The sequence below is a fragment of the Carcharhinus amblyrhynchos genome, chromosome 9 (genome assembly GCF_965287045.1).
Source record: "Carcharhinus amblyrhynchos chromosome 9, sCarAmb.v2.hapA, whole genome shotgun sequence".
NCBI classification, from domain to species: domain Eukaryota; kingdom Metazoa; phylum Chordata; class Chondrichthyes; order Carcharhiniformes; family Carcharhinidae; genus Carcharhinus; species Carcharhinus amblyrhynchos.
This window is the reverse complement of record NC_137332.1, coordinates 91,415,198-91,432,255: the sequence shown is the minus strand read 5'-3', so window position 1 is coordinate 91,432,255 and position 17,058 is coordinate 91,415,198. Positions and strand designations below refer to the sequence as shown.

Sequence of the window (17,058 nt, the reverse complement as noted above, 5' to 3'; positions counted from 1 at the left end):
ATGGCTGGGCAGGCTCGAAGGGCTAGGTGGCCTACTCCTGCTCCTATTTCTTATGTTCATAAGTGTGCCAACTGGTTACGCTGCTTCTCACAGATGATGTGAGAAGCAGCTTTCCAATGTGAACTAACCGGTATCTCAGCAGGTACAATTTATATGTAAATCCTCTGCCACAAGTGCAGCACCTGAATCATCTCTCTCCAGTGTAGAAGACTAGTGTCTCCACAAGTGGGATGATTGCATAAATCCCTTCCCATACGTGGAGCAGGTGAATGGTTTCTCCTCAGCATGAACTCACTGCTGTCTCAGCCTATTTGAAAATTTATTGAATTCCTTTCCCTGCCAGGACAACCTTTCCCCGTGTATCACTGAATCAATAACTTTCTTAAATCAGAGGGATGATTGAACCCCTTCCCGTCTTGCCCACTCTGTCCACACGGACTCTCCCCGATTTCGTTAGAGTTGAACCTCCCCAGGTCAATCAGTTAAATCCACATCCACACTGAATAAATGTACGGTTTGCCAAATTGCTTTCTCTTTCCATATTGCGATGACCTGCTAAAAGGTCATCCTGACTTGAAACGTTGGCTCTATTGTCTTTCTACAGATGCTGTCAAATCAGTTGAGATTTTCCAGCATTTCTGTTTCAGATCCGGCATCCACAGTATTTTGTTTTTTATCTTAGTGGCCCTTTAAATATGCAGATCGTCTTCCTGGAGCTGCGCGCACGCTCATTCAACACAAACCACGATGTCCAATCCAGCCCGTTAAACTCTAGGGCCGAATAGTATCTATGTGAGTGAAGCTGAAACAGGGTGAAGGGGAGGCGGAGTGAGACAGAAAGGGGAAATCAATGAATTACAAACCCTGAGAGTCCGAAGCCAGTCACCAAATGCAGCGTGAGGAATCATCACGAATGAAGGGCGGGGCCACAGCGGAACTTACATGGGCTCCGACCAATGAGCTGAAAGATTCTTAGTTGGTTAGAACTACATTACCCATTCTGCATGTGGCTCCAGAGCCTCCGCAGTGAGGAGCGGCAGTGTGGAATCAGAGGAGCCAGCCCGCGACGCCTGATGGGAGTTGTAGTTCTGCCGCACGCACTGGCGATTGACTCCCAGCGTTCGGAAGTTGGAATGTGAGGAAGAGCGACCCCGAGTGACTGTCACGTGGGCAGAACAGGAACTGGATCATTGAGAAGGTGAGATGTGATTATCTGGGAGGGGCAGAGACACATTTATTGAAATATCTTTTAATGCCTTCTTTAAAGATTTTACCTGAAGGCCTCGGTCTTTCCCAAAAGCCTGGGCTTGGATTTGATAGTTTTACCCAGTGCTCTGTCTGATAGCTGAATGTGGGATGGGCAGTCTGAGTGAGTGCAGTGTATCTAATTTCCTAGGATAAACCAGAATCCTTCAATCAGCTACACAAACAATATTTTCCTTAGCTTCCAGCACTTCCTACCCAGTGTGTTGTCTCCAAATAATTTTGGAAAACAAAAGGAGAAATTTCAAAATCTCCAATGAATTAACATTCCTCCTGAGTTTTTAAAAACACTATGAATATGAGCTCATAATGAATTGGTAATTTAATTTACACTCTGCCGGAATGTCTTTTCCATTTCCCTCATGGTGCCTCGAAATACTGGGTGGAGGAAAGAAAGTACCCAAGTTTTCTGCTCCTGGTCACTACTCAGCATCCCTGCAGGAAACAGTCAAGTGAGGAAATAACGGCCTGGCACTCACTGTGGAACAGTCTCTAACTGAGGAGTCAGCCTCTGCAGCAAAGAAAGGGAGCAAGTTGAGGAAATCATGTTTCCTTTTTCTGTTTTACAGAAGGATTGCACTGTACTACACCAGAAAATATGGAGAGGATTGACACCACAAGTAGATCCTGACCATCACCCAAGGATCAAGTGCACAACTGTGGAAGGACATACAGTCCCTTCACAGCATTGCTCAACACAGAGAAGGTTGGGCAATGAAACCATCATCTGGAAATCAGTCAGGTTAGGAAAGCTTTGATCATCAGATCTGAAACTGATCAGTGGTTTGAAAGCTTCCATCAGAACTAACCTTTTTGAAGGTTCGGCTGTGAGTGATCAGTCAGGGTGAGGCTGGGAAGAAGAGTGATTGGGCCTGAAGTGTGTCCCATGAATCACTGATTCATTCCTACAGTTGAGACGCTGTTCACGTGTGAAGTATGTAAGGGGGATCCACAGGTTCAGAATATCTTCTATGTGCATCTGTTACAACTATATTACTACAAGGATAGCCACATGGAAGGGTAATTATTGAAGTTTGATGTTTGTGATGAAGGTTTTGTGAAGTCTACCAAGCTCCTGAGACATCAAGTGATGCACACAGGGCAGAAAACCTTCAGGTGTGGTGTTTGTAAAATGACTTTCAACCAAAATTACAATTCCTATTACACCACAGGATTCATACAGGGGAGAAATCCTTCAAGTGCAAGATGTGTGACAAATTATTCTCTGAGCCCGTGACCCTCCGTAAACACCAACACATTCTCACAGGGGAAAAACCCTTCAAATGTGAGGTGTGTAACAAGTCCTTTTCAGCATCATCGACCCTCCGTGCACACCAACACATTCACACAGGGGAGAAACCCTTCAAATGCAAGGTGTGTGACAAATCATTCTCATTGTTATCAAGCCTCTGTAAACACCAACGTGTTCACACTGGAGAAAAACCTTTCACATGTGAAGTGTGCAACAAATCATTCTCGGTGTCATCAACGCTCTGTAAACACCGACGCATTCACACAAAGGAGAAACCATTCAGGTGTGAGGTGTGTAACAGATCATTCTCGTGGTTATCGAATCTCCGCAGACACCAAAGCCTTCACACACAGGCAAGAGAGAAACACTACAAGTGCAATGTCTGTGAGATGACTTTCAACCGATCCTCCCATCTTCTATCACACCAGAGGATTCACACAGGAGAGAGACCCTTCACGTGCGAAGTGTGTGACAAATCATTCTCACGGGCATCAAACTTAAATGAACACAAACGCCTTCACACAGGGGAGAAAGAGAAACCCTTCAGGTGTGATATTTGTGCAATGACTTTCAACCGAAACTCTCACCTTCTGTCACACCAGAGGATTCACACAGGGGAGAAACCCTTTACGTGCAAGGTGTGTGACAAATCATTCTCACTGTCATCGAGCCTTATTAAACACCAGAGGATTCACACAGGAGAGAAACCCTTCACGTGCGAGGTGTGTGACAAATCATTCTCTCAGTTATCAACCCTCCACCGACACCAACGCACTCGCACAGGGGAGAAACTCTTTCCTTGTAAGGTATGTGACAAATTACTCTGATTTATTGGCTTCCATGTACACCAACTTATTCACATGTATGATATGCATTAATCATTCCATGAGTCATCGACCTTCTATACCAAAACATTTACATCAGTGAGAAACCATTCACATGCGAGGTGTATGACAAATCATCCTCTGAATCTGGACTTCCACTGACACCAGCGCATTCACTGCGGCTCACCTGCTTCTCTTGCACCGAGTTTTATGTGTTGTTTACTCTCCAACGCTCACAGGGGAGCTGTCCTTCCAAAGCGCTGTCTGTCTCAGCAGTGTCTATCTTCAACCTCTTCCAGCATCAGTCCAGTTGTTTCAATTTAACATCTGACCAGATCAGCAAACATCACAAAAGCATCAATATGTATAGAAGCTCCTGTTTTTGAACAAGTTTCCTTACAATGAACAACAGTGCAATATCTGAATATTAACTATATATATAAACTTCTGAAATTTTAAATCCTACTTTTTGAGTTACGAATGTAGAAATATCAGATGATATTTTTATTCCAATTTTATGGGGTGTTGTAAAATGTCTTAGAGGTAGCTCTGACTTTGTCCTAACATTGATTTCCTGGGTGCAGACTGAAAGCTGTCTCTAACACTTGGAAAATATGTCACAAGACAGCACAGCAAAGTCTGGACCATGATTTCTTTTTGATTTTCATTTTTTCCTTTAGGTAAAGCTGGCCTATAACACCCAGGAGTGCTCGTTAACTAGAAGGCGGGTTCCGTACACCAAGGAGCTGAAGGAACAGGAGGAGTTCACGAGGAAACTGTTTGGCCTCTCCAACTGCACAATAACCAATGGTGGATCAGATATGAGGATGAGCGAAGGTGATGTCAGCAGCTGAATGTTTAAACCATCAGGAGGAGAGTAAATTTACATGATAAAAGATAATTGTGATTTTCTTTCTCTGACAGACACATTGGTGTCCATCGACACATCAGATGGTGATGGAGAAGAGTTGACAGCAGCATCTGAGATTCCTAAAAGGGCTCATGAGGAAGGGACAGAGGTGAATACCTCGCAGCAGTGTGGCAAGGCAGCTGCAGTGGAGAAGGGAGAAGAGTGTCCGGAGGGTAAAATGTCAGATTTGGAGGGTAGTGTTGATCAGTTAAATGTTGTGGTTGGTGTGAAGGAGGAGCCTTGTGATGCTCTGGCTAATGTGGTAGAGGGAGGAAGCTCAGAACCTTCCAGAGATGATGAACCTGCAGCTTTGGGAGCAGAAGCTCCGCCATCTCCACAAGCACACGGACAACATCAGGCCCATGCTGTTGGTGAAGTAAATGAAGATGATCTAAAACCTCTTGCATGCTTACATCAGGAACAGATTCAAAGTACGGAGAGTTATCAGACCACTTCTAACTTGCTTCAGCAAATATTGACTGAATTTAAGATGGATGTTAGCCAGAATCTGCAAAGGAACAATGAGATTCTTCAGCAGCAGAATGAGGTTCTGAGACAGCAGAATGAGGTTCAAAACCAGCATCTGCAAAAAATCAATGAGATTCTTCAGCAGCAGAATTTGATTCTTTGTCAACTTCTGCAGAGAAGCAATGAAACTTGGAATGAAATGAGGCAGATTCTGTCTCAGATTGTAGTACATGCACCTTCCGGCCAGCAGCAGCCCAGTTCAGAAACTTCTGTTGCTGAACATGCTTCTGCTACACAAATGGTCACGTAATGGCCTGGGGTGGACAAAAATGGAATTAGGCTTCCTCCTTCCAACCCTACCTGCTACCTCATTATCCTCCTCATTTTTATGATGAAGGATATTTTTCAGTCTCTTCAGTCCATATTTTTTGCACAATAGAGAGCTTCTTCGTTGTGAAGACAATGACAAAAGAGGACTGAATCCATAAATCGCACACCACCCTCCCCTGATTAAAGCATCTCCCATTTTCCTGGGACCAAGAGGCAGTATGAGAATTTGCATTATTCGCAGAGGCTGTTGTCCATAGAAATCAGCAACTTCCTTCATCCATGCGGTTTTGGGTGAGAGGTATCTTAAACTCATCTTGTACAGATTATACCCATTAAGAGCTAGGTCTGAACTCATGTTTGGAAAGGTTAGGTAGCCTTGTGGATTGGAATGGTACCCTTTTGAATATGGTTGCCGTAGCTTTTAGGGAGATTAGCTGTCCATTGGGAGAACTAACATGTCCTTTTAAGCAATTGTCAAAATGTCAAGATGAACTGTGAAAGGGAGCTGCCAAGGTAAAATAGCATTTTGTCTGCAGTGTTAGAAAATTATGGCCTTTTACTCTATTGACATAAACTTCAGGGATTGACTGGATTAAAATGCAAGACAAGTTTTACAACCACTACTATTACAGTAGGGTGCCTGCCATTTCACATGATTGGATTGAAAGCGCAGTGTGGTTATGGACATTTTGAAATGGGACTTTGAATTTTAATGCATGTTTTTAAAATGGATAATATAATTGAAATAATTTAAATGTAATTTTTTTATGATGAATGTTGTATTTAAAAAAAAAAGTCTACAATAAACACTTGGAATTTCACTTTATTCAATCTCCTGAAGTCTGCCCATTGTGGATAGTGGATGGATTGGTATGGGTAGGGGGGCATGAGGTGTTTTGAGTTGACACTTAAGTTGACGTGGGGGATATAAAGGGCATGTGAGTGTGTGGGTGGCAGAGTTGGCATGGTGTGTATAAGGACCATGGATGCAGGAGCTAGGTCTCTGCCCAGACCCCCATCTTTTCAGGCAGTGAGGCCAATGGGAAAGACAGTCCAGCAGTGTGTAAAACAGGCTATTCAGTGTGAAGTCCTATCACAAAATGTATCAATCTGGAAATATCCACATTGATACATTCCTCCCTGGGTATGTTCCGTCCCATTGGGAGGTGGGGAAATCCTCACTACTGACTCCATGGAGTCTCATGGCTTCACGGCAAACAAGTTCAAGGAAAACTGTCACTTTCCTTTCAGCTGATGAATGAATTCTTCACCATGTTAATCATCACCGGGGAAGGAGACTAAGGACAGATCCCAAAACTGAGTATCCATGAGGTGCAATGAGCCATCAGCAGTAGGATTGTATTGCACCACAGTCTCACAGCCCTCACTCCATTGGGAACAGCATTGGATAAACTGTGCCTAAACAATGGAATTTTCATGAACGAATGAATGAAAGCAGAATGGTTAATCAGCAGTATGGATTGAAGACAATCTCTTAAAATGTCCATTCTCAAGGATACCAGGTCTTTACCACCTTTCACAGCTTCAGGAACACAGACACAAAGACAACACTGACACTTCCAGCTCAAACTAGTTACCACTTTAAATCAAATCAAACTTTCAGCCTGCTGCTTTACAGGGGGAAAACATTCTGTGTGTAGCCTTGGGGCTGAACTGCTTAGAAATTGAATCTAATGTAAGAGAAATATTGCAAGTTACTGTCAGCCCTGGTTTAATTAGCACTGTAAAAAGTCTGACAACACCAGGTTTTAGTCCAACCTATTTATTTGATAATATTACTCACAAGCTTTCGGGGTTAGCCCCTTCGTCAGATGACTGGAGAGTTCTGACGAAGGGGCTAACCCCGAAAGCTTGTGAGTATATTATCAAATAAATAGGTTGGACTAAAACCTGGTGTTGTCAGACTTTTTACTGTGTTTACGCCAGTCCAACGCCGGCATACCCACATCTTAATTAGCACTGTCATCTCTGAGTCAGAAAATTGTGGGTTGAAGTCTGACTTCAAAGACTTGAGCTCTGAGGCTGACACTCCAATGCAGTACTTGCAGCTTTGAGATACTGAAAATCAAGAGGTGACAGGGAGGGAGGAACTTAAAAAACAATCACAAACATCTGAGAAAGGGAAAAAGAAAACTGTTTGAACTAAAGCCTGAGAGGTCCCTAGGACTTGATGGACTTCATCCTTGGGCTTTAAAAGAAGCAGCTCTGGAGAAAGTTGATGCATTGGTTTTAATGTTCCAAAATTCCTTTGATTCTGGAAAGACCTCATCAGATTGGAAATTACTGAATTTAACTCCTCTACTGAAGAAAGGAGGGAGACAGCAGGAAACTTTAGGCCTAATATCTGCCATGATACAATGCTGGAAGCTGTTATTGAGGGGGTTATACTGGGGCACTCAACTCAATGTAAATCAGGTAAAGTCAACGTGGTTCCATGAAAGGTACAGTAAGAAATCTCATAACACCAGGTTAAAGTCCAACCAGTGTATTTGGTAGCACAAGCTTTCAGAGTGTTGCTCCTTCTTCAGGTGAGTGAAGGACAGCACAATTCTTCACTCACCTGAAGAAGAAGCAACACTCCGAAAGGTTGCGCTGCCAAATAAACCTGTTGTGAGACTTCTTACTGTGCTTACCCTAGTCCAACACCGACATCTCCACATCATGGCTATGAAAGGTAAATCAATGTTGATTAATTTCAAAGTAACAAGCAACAAGAGGAACCTGTATATGTGGTGTAATTCAATGTCCAAAGATAAGGTGCCACCTCAAAAGTTACTACACAAACTAAGGTGTAGGGGGTAATATATTCACATGGATGGAGGATTGTTTAGTTAACAGAAAACAGAGCAGGTGCAACTGGGGATGACAAGCTGTAAGTAATTGATCCCCACAAGAATCAGTGCTGGGTCCTCAACTGTTTACAATTTAGATAAATAAATTGAATAAAGGGACCAAATGTACGGATGCAATTTTGCTGATGACAAAGATCGGAGAGAAATTACAAACATGAAATATGAAACATTCCCCGTCTATCCCTAGGTTGTGAGGACAACATAAAGAATCTACAAAGGAATACTGATTGATCAAGTGAGCAAACATTGGCAGGTGGAATATAATGTGGGAATATGTAAACATATCCAATTTTGGCAGGAAGAATAGATAAGCAATATGTTATTTAAATATACAGACATTACAAAACTCAGATACAGAATGATCTGATTGTCTTGGTACATGAAGCATAAAAAAAGTAAGTTTTCAGGTACAGCAACTGATTAGGAAAGTAAATAGCATATTGTTGTTTATTGCAAGGAAATGCAATCTAAAAGGATATTTTCTATAGGTCATTGCTGAGACTATTGCTGGAATACAGTAAAAAGGCATTTGGACTCAAAATGTTAACTCTGTTTCTCACTCCACAGGTATTGCCAGACCTGCTGAGTTCTTCCTGCTTTTTCGGTTTTTATTTGTAGAGTACGGTGTTTGGTCTGTTAGCGCGAGTGGGCGAAACGACCACTACAGATTCAGGGTGAAGTTCAATAATGGCACAGCTTTATTTTCTTTACGTCGACGGAGAAGCACAGTCAGGACATACAATCGGACTGTCCCGAAAGTGCTCTAAAGACTCCCCCACAATGGGCTACAGTTATACCTGAACTTCGCGTTTCAAATGCTAATCCTTTATTTACAGTATTTGACTTCAGCCATCCTGTTTCGATGTTTTCGAGTGTTGGAGCAATTGTTTTAAGTGTGTGTTAATCGTTTTTGTCTGGTTGGTTATTAATGGTCTAGAATCTCTGGGGTTTGAACTATAGGTGGGTTATTGATCTCAAAGAGGTTCAAGGGGCCAGGGATGTTTCCTTAACTATGTTAATTTTAGATGTCTCCATGGGTTGTTTGACTGGTTTAGAAGTGCTGATTTTGATGGGGTGGGGATGTGTTCTTTAATTTAGTTCCTGTAGGTGCCATCCTGTCCAATTTCCCTTATGTGCTAGCCCTCATTTGCATTCTAAAAGCATGCTCTTGCCTACTGTTACTTTGTGATTTTAGTGGAGGGCTCTGAGGATAGCTTTAGTTTGCTTCCATTTTGTGTGCCCAATTTCATAAAATTTGTTGTCCGATAACAGGTCTCTTTATTTAAGAAAGGCTATAATTGTATAAGATAATTGCATAATTAGGGTTAAACAGTGGTCGAGAGAAGGTTTGTGTAACTGATTCCTGATTCAATGGTTCTTATAAGGAAAAGATTGACTATGCATCTTGACTATGGGCGGCACGGTAGCACAGTGGTTAGCACTGCTGCTTCACAGCTCCAGGGACCTGGGTTCGATTCCTGGCTTGGGTCACTGTCTGTGTGGAGTTTGCACATTCTCTTCGTGTCTGTGTGGGTTTCCTCCCACAGTCCAAAGGTGTGCAGGTTAGGTTGATTGGCCATGCTAAAATTGCCCTTAGTGTCCTGAGATGTGTAGGTTAGAGGGATTAGTGGGTAAAAATATGTAGGGATATGGGGATAGTTCCTGGATGGGATTGTGGTTGGTGCAGACTTGATGGGCTGAATGGCCTCTATCTGTACTGTAGGGATTCTATCTATTGTAGTCTACAAGTTTGTGAGGTGGTTTGATGCTAAAAGGACATTTCCCCTTGCAAGAGAGATCAAAGCTACAGGACAGAGTTTAAAAATGATATTTTCTTTTTCTATGAATGTTGATGATCTATGAAATTCTCTTCCACAGAGAACAGTGGCAGTTGGATCACTGAATATTTTTAAGGTTGAGTTGGATAGATTTTGGTTGACAAGAGAGTAAAAGGGGAGGCAGAAAAGTGGAGTTGATACTACACTGGTATGAGTTATCATCTTACCAAATGATGGAGCTGGCTTGACGGGTAGAATGGTCTTCTGCTGCAAAATAGTAAGTAAACTCAGTGTAGAAGTACCAGTGTTTCATGAGAGTTCCTGATGGTGTGAAAGTCAGTCACTTGGCATCCATGCTGCGTGAACGTGACAGTGATCCAACATGCCCCAGATTTGTTTAAACTCCTTATTACACACATCACACATGAATGTTTTCTTCTCCCCTGTGTGAATGCACCAATGTTTCACCAGGCCTGTAATTGTGTAAAGTATTTATTAAACACCTCACACTTGAATGCCTTTTCCATAGTGTGAAGACATTGATGTTCACAGAGCTTTGATGATTGTGAGAATGATTTCTTGCACTTCACACACAAATGGTTTCTCTCCTGTGTGAATGCATTGATGTATGCGAAAGTGAGATGAACGCAAAAATGATTTGCTACACACCTCACATCTGAATGGTTTCTCCCCTGTGTGAATACTCTGGTGTTCCAGGAACCTCGTAGATGTCGTGAAAGCTTTATCGCAAAATTCACACTTGAAGGGTTTCTCCCGTATGAATTGGCTGATGGACCTCAAGGCTTGATAACTGTGTGAAAACTTTGTCACACACTTCATATATGTACAGTTTTTCCCCTGTGTGAATATGTTGATGTCAGCCTAAGTCTGAGGAGGCCAAGAATGCTTTGTCACACATCTCGCACTAAATGGTTTCTCTCTAATGTGGACAAATTGATGTCTCACAAGCTTCGATGACTGTGTGAGGGTTTGATCACACACATCGCACTTGAATGATTTCCCTTCCGTGAGGCTGCCCTTATGTTAACTGTTGTAAAACAAATGCACATTCTGTGTTAGGACATTGTATGAGCCTCTTTACACCTCACACTTGAATAGCCTCTCACCTGTAGGAATGGGTCAGTGGTTTGTGAGGCTCAGTGCATGTTTGAAGCTCTCACCAGGCTTGGAGCCACTCAAACCTCTTCTCAGCCTTACTCTGGCTTAACACCCAACATTTGAAATAGTTGGCTCAGATAGAAAGTTCCACACCACTGACCAGTTTCAGATCTGATGATATATCAAAGCTCCCCTGATCTAACCGATTTCCAGATGATAGTTTCATGACCCAATATTGTTAAGGGACTGGATGTCTTCCCACAGTTGTTTCCTGGGTGATGGTCAGGATCTATTCAGAGTGTTTATCCTCTCTGTGTAGTATGGTGCAGTCCTTCTGTAAAATGGGAAGGGGAAAATTTGATTTCTGCCACCTGTCTCTCTTCATTTGCTGATGGGGCTAACTGCTCAGACTGTTCCACAGTGAGTGCCAGTCTGTTATGCAGTAGACATTTTGAAATTTATCCTCTTGGTCTCCAAAAATACTTGAAGAAAACACACTGGGAAGGAAATGCAAGAAGCCAAGGAAAATCAGTGTAAGTGATTGAAGGGTTCTGGTTTATCCTGGGAAATTAGATACACTGCACTCTCTCAGACTGCACATCCCCAATTCAGCTATCAGACACAGCACTGGGCAAAACTGTCAAATCACAGCCCAAGCTTCTGGGAAAGACAGAGGCCTTCAGATAAAAGCTACAAAGAAAACATTAAAAGACATTAAATGTGCCTCTGTCTCTAGTGACCCATCAACAAAACTCAGCCTATAAATCAGAAGAGCTTCCAATAAACACATTCAATATCCAACACACAGCTTCAACCAAACAACTCAGCACTCTGACAGCTCTCAGCCAATAAGGGAGAGAACGCATAATAAACCTACCCATAATACCCATGTCAATCACTCCAGCCAGTTCTGTGCAGGTGCTTTCAGACAGATTCTCATCTGCCCAGAACTAATCCTGTTGGACTTTTCACCAGGTGTTGTGAGACTTCTTACAGAACAACATTACCCATGCTGCATATGGCCTTGGGCCTGGGCTGTGAGGAGTGGCAGTATGGAATCAGGGGAGCCAGCCTGCGATGCTTGATGGGAGTTGTAGTTCTGCCATGTGCAACGGCGGTTGGAGTTCAGCATAAAAATAAATTACTGCAGATTCTGGAACCTGAAACCAAAAGAGAAAATGCTGGAAAATCTCAGCAGATTGGGCAGCATCTATAAGTAGAGAAAAGAGCTAATGTTTTGAGTCAAGATGAGCTTGCTAGACCTGGAGCATGAGCCCGAGCAGGTGGATCAAATTGAAAAACAGAGATTGACCCTTGGTAGGAACCAGAGTGATGGCAGTGGCGAGATTCACCATTTGAGGAGATTCTCTGTATACAACTGAAGGATCCCAACTGTCCACATTATGTATTCATAATTTGAAGAGGGAACTGAATGTACTATGTCCAAATGTGCAGATGATACAAAGTTGGGTGCAAGGGTGAGCTGTGAGAAGGATGCAGAGATGCTTCAACGTGATTTGGACAGGCTGAGTGTGTGGGCATATTCATGGCAGATGCTGTATAATGTGGATAAATGTAAGGTTCAATACATTCAATATTTTGGCATTAACTACTTCCTGTGGTAATGAATTCCACAGGCTCACCAGTTTTTAGGTGAAGGAATGTCTCCTCCTCTCCGTCCTAAGTGGTCTACCCCAAATCCTCAGACTGTGACCCCTGGTTCTGGACACCCCCACCATTGGGAACAACGACCCTATATCTACCCTGTTTAGTCCTGTTAGAATTTTATAAGTCTCTGTGCGATCCCCCTTTATTCGTCTGAACTCCAGCGAAAACAATCCTAATCTCATCGATCTCTCTTCATACATCAGAGCTGCCATCTCCGGAATCAGCCTGGTAAACCTTTGCTGCACTCTTGAGAAATCAAGAACATCCTTCCCAGAAAAGGAGACCAAAACTGCACACAATATTCTAGGTGTGGCTTCACCAAGGCCCTGTATAATTGCAACAACACATCCCTGCTCCTGTACTTGAAACTTCTTGCAATGAAGGCCAACATACCATTTGACTTCTTTATTGCCTGCTGCACCTGCATGCTTACCTTCAGCAACTGGGACACAAGGACATCCAGGTCCCGTTGCACAATCCCCTCTCCCCACTTACAGCCATTCAGGTAGTAATCTGCCTTCTTATTTTGTTTCCAAAGTGAATAACCTCACATTTATCCAAATTATACTGCATCTACTATTGATTTGCCCACTGACCCAACCTATTCAGGTTATGCTGAAGGATCTCTGCATCCTCATCACAGTTCACTTTCCCACCCAACTTGGTATCATCTGCAAACTTTGAGATGTTACGTTTTGTTCCGTCATCCAAATCGTTAATATATATTGTGAATAGCTGGGGTCCCAGCACCAATCCCCGGGGCACCCCACTAGTTAGTGCCTGCCAATTTGAAATTGACCCATTAATTCCTTCTCTTTGTTTTCTCTCTGTCAACCAATTTTCTACACTTCCCCCAGTTCCATGTGCTTTAACCTTGCACAATAATCTTTTGTGCAGGACTTCGTCAAACGCTTTCTGAAAGTCCAAATATGCCACAACGACTGGCTCCCCCTTGTAACGAGTAGAGGTGATATCTTCAAAGAATTCCAACAGATTTGTCAAGCAGATTTCCCATTCATAAATCTATGCTGACTCTGTCCAATCCTGCCACTTTGTAAATGTTCCACTATAAAGTCCATGATAATGGATTTGAGAATTTTCCCCACTACCAATGTTAGACTTACTGGTCTAAAATACCCTGTTTCTCTCTATCTCCCTTTTTGAATATTGGAGTGACATTAACTACCCTTCAATCTGCAGGCACTGTTCCAGAGTCTATAGAATCCTGGAAAATGACCAGCAATGCATCCACTATTTCTGGAGCCACTTCCTTAAGTACCCTGTGATGTAGATTATCAGGCCCTGGGGATTTATCCACCTTCAATCCCATCAATTTTTCCAACACCATTTCTCTATTAATATTGATCTCTCTCAGTTCTTCCCTCTCACTAAGTCTTGCATTTTCCAACATTTCTGATATCTGATTTGTGTCCTATTTTGTGAAGGCAGAACCAAAGTCTGTATTCAGTTGCTCAGCCATTTCTTTGTCTCCTATTGTACATTCTCCCATTTCAGTCTGTGGGGGCCTACATTTGTCTTTACCAATCTCTTTCAATTTACACAATCTCAGCATCTGGATGCATTTTACAGGCAGTAAAGTACTTTTGAAATGTACTCACTATTTTAACTTAAGAAACATTACAGTCAGTTTGTCCACAGAAAGCTCTCACAAATGGTAATATGATAATGACCAGATAATCTATTTTGGTGATTTTGATTGCAGGACCCATATTGAACAGGACATCAGGGATAACTCCCCTGCTCTTCCACAACATTGTGTCATGGGAATTTTTACATTCACCTTAGAGGGCAGAAGGGCCTTTGCTTTAACTCATCTGAAAGATGATAACTCTGACAGTCCCTCAGTACTCAGAAACAAGAGCGCTAACTAAGACTCAGCTGTTGTATTAGATTCATTTTGTAAGGGGTTAATTCCCACGTCTATGTACAGAATGCTTTTTCCCCTGTAAACTGGCAACCTGAAAATTCAATTTCACTGTATTGTCAACTAATACATCTCTGTATAGTGTGTCATGTGATTACATGGTGACATCATAGCAGCAATTTGGAAATTTTCACTTTCTTCCATCCGAGACAGTAAGCAAGCAACACTTATCTAATAAATCTCTACCAACTGGTTAAGTAACCCACCATATGGCAACCTTTTCATTCTTATATCTTTGCTGCATAAGTGAGTGACTACTTTAATATATAACAGTAAAATAAAAAACTGGCGACAGAAATGTTTTTCCAATAAAAATAGTCAGAAGTAACAATTCAGACCTGAGCCTCAAGTCAAGGATTAATTCTCAGGACTCCACCACCAATTGAAGGGCAGTAAATCCGGTCATTGGAAATGGGATTTTTGCCTTTGCTAAGGTGTACATTAATTATAAAATTGATAAGAAGTACTCTGTTCCTTAATTTCATTTGAGACTAGTGGAGTGCTTGGAGATTCGGAAGTGGGAAAAGAAAAAAAGTATTTTCAGCCAGTGTGTCAACAATAATACTAGCCGATTAACACAATCTGGTCTCAAAGTCTAGAAAAGGAGCAAAGTAAGAAAAGAAGGGATTAGGCTGTGTAAAAACACATTTACTTATCGAAGCTGCTAAGTCTGCACAGTTGTGTGCCTTCACACATGGTGGGCTGAAGCATCGGATCCTCAAACTCAATGAGAGAGACAGAGAAAACTTGCATTTGGAAAAGCAACTTCTCAAAAAAGGAGAGAAAACCAGAATTAAAGCCAAAATCGACTGGTTTTATAGCAGATTGGTGTTTGCAAAAAAAGAAAGAATTTTTGTCTTAAAGTTACAATCCAACCAAGAGAAAAAAATTAAACAACCAACCATATAAATCATACAAATTCAAATTGGAAGAGAAAAGAAAATAAAGGGGAGGGAAAGTTAAAGTAAGAATGACAAGAACAATTAACTGTGATTGTGGGTACCATTCAATGAGAATGTGGAATCATGGATTACCAACAAATACCAACAAACTTACACTGAAGTTGTGGCTCCAGTGAAGGTTATATCATGGAGCAAATGGTCAGTCTGAACATTACATATAGTGAAAGGAAATTTTGTTGCACTTTTCAGATGAGCATTGTTGAACAAAATAAAACTAATTTGTCAAGCAGTTAACCAATTGGTTGACGAAAAAAACACTTTACAGAAACTCTTTTAAAAATACAAGAAGGTTTTTGGAAATACTTTAGGGGAAATGACTGGTGACCACAGAGTTTGGAGGGAGGTGCACAGATCAAATCTTCGTTTCAAAAAGGGAATTTGCAGTAGGTATCTGAAAGGACGACATCTGACACTCAAGGTTGGAAATACCTCAAATTATGATCACAACTGAGTCAAATTTGGATTTTACACCAGTGGAACTAACAACATTTGTAGAAGCTGAAGAAGAACAACCTATATCAGATGATTGCCTGAGCCAAGTGGTGAACCAGATTCCTGAGAACATGAAAGCTCAGACTCCTGAACAATGGTTTCTTCTTAAGCAGAACTGATGTTCCCCAAAAAGACTCTTGTACTACAGGTTGGACATATTCATAAAACTGTACATAATGATACTTATTCATTGTTGTCATACTACTGGAGTAAAGGGATATTATGTATTGTAAAGCAATACATCACTGTATTATTACATGGTGACATCTTAGGGGCATTTGGGAGATTTTCTCTCTCTTCCATTCAGGACAGTAAGCAAGCAACACCAATTGAATAAAACTCACCAACTGGTTAAGTAACTCACTGTAACTCAACCTTTTCATTCTTGTATCATTGCCGAGTAATGTTCAATAGATTGAAAGTGGTAACTAGTTTTGAGCAGGTAACAGTATTATCTGGTTCTGGGTTTCTGCAACTGTGAAAGGTGGTAAAGTCCCTGGTGTCAGCTGGAATGGACATAAAAATCATAGAACCTACAGTGCAGAAAGAGGCCATTTGGCCCATCTTGTCTGCAACAACCACAATCCCACCCAGGCCCTATCCCCATATCCCTACATATTTACCCACTAATCCCTCTAACCTATGCATCCCGGAACACTAAGAGCAATTTAGAATGGCCAATCAACCTAGCCTGCACATCTTTGGACCATGGGAGGAAACCGGAGCACGCAGAGGAAACCCACGCAGGCATGGAGAGTGAGCAAATTCCACAGAGACAGTAGCCTGAGCCCAGATTTGAACCCAGGTCCCTGGAACTAACCATTGTGCTACCATGCCAGCCATTTTAAGGGACTGTCTTCAATCCGTACTGATTACCCATTCTGCTTTCGTTCACTCATTAAAGTTCTATTGTTTAGGCATGGTTCTGTCAGTCTGTTAGGAATAAAACTTGTGGAATAATCCAGTCTTCTCAGGAAAGCTGTGTTAGTTTTAGAGCAGTTTTTGAGCTTCTTTTCAAATATCTTCGTGGCCTCTTCCCTTCCTACCTCTGTAAAGAGAAGCGAGAGAAATAAGAGGCTGGGACAAAATGAAAGTGGAGTGGTAACAGGAAGAGTGCACAGAGGTAAGAAAGGAGTAAAGAGAGAGGAAATAGAGATATGAGGAGATGAGCAAG

At 41.9% G+C, this 17,058-nt stretch overlaps 2 protein-coding genes across 3 annotated transcripts in view; one reads left to right on the top strand and one right to left on the bottom strand.

Moving 5' to 3' along the window:
- LOC145348078 (uncharacterized) overlaps positions 1-5,936 on the top strand; it is a 58,197-nt gene extending 52,261 nt beyond the window's left edge. The window contains exons 3-5 of the mRNA XM_080196219.1: positions 2,429-3,321; positions 4,020-4,176; positions 4,264-5,936. Coding sequence (XP_080052345.1) covers positions 2,429-3,321; positions 4,020-4,176; positions 4,264-5,027 — 1,814 coding nt within the window. The 3' untranslated portion in view covers positions 5,028-5,936. The remainder of the gene's footprint in view (positions 1-2,428; positions 3,322-4,019; positions 4,177-4,263) is intronic.
- The window catches only part of LOC145348007 (uncharacterized), a 521,035-nt gene that overhangs the window by 163,069 nt on the left and 340,908 nt on the right, over positions 1-17,058 (bottom strand). The window lies entirely within an intron of this gene.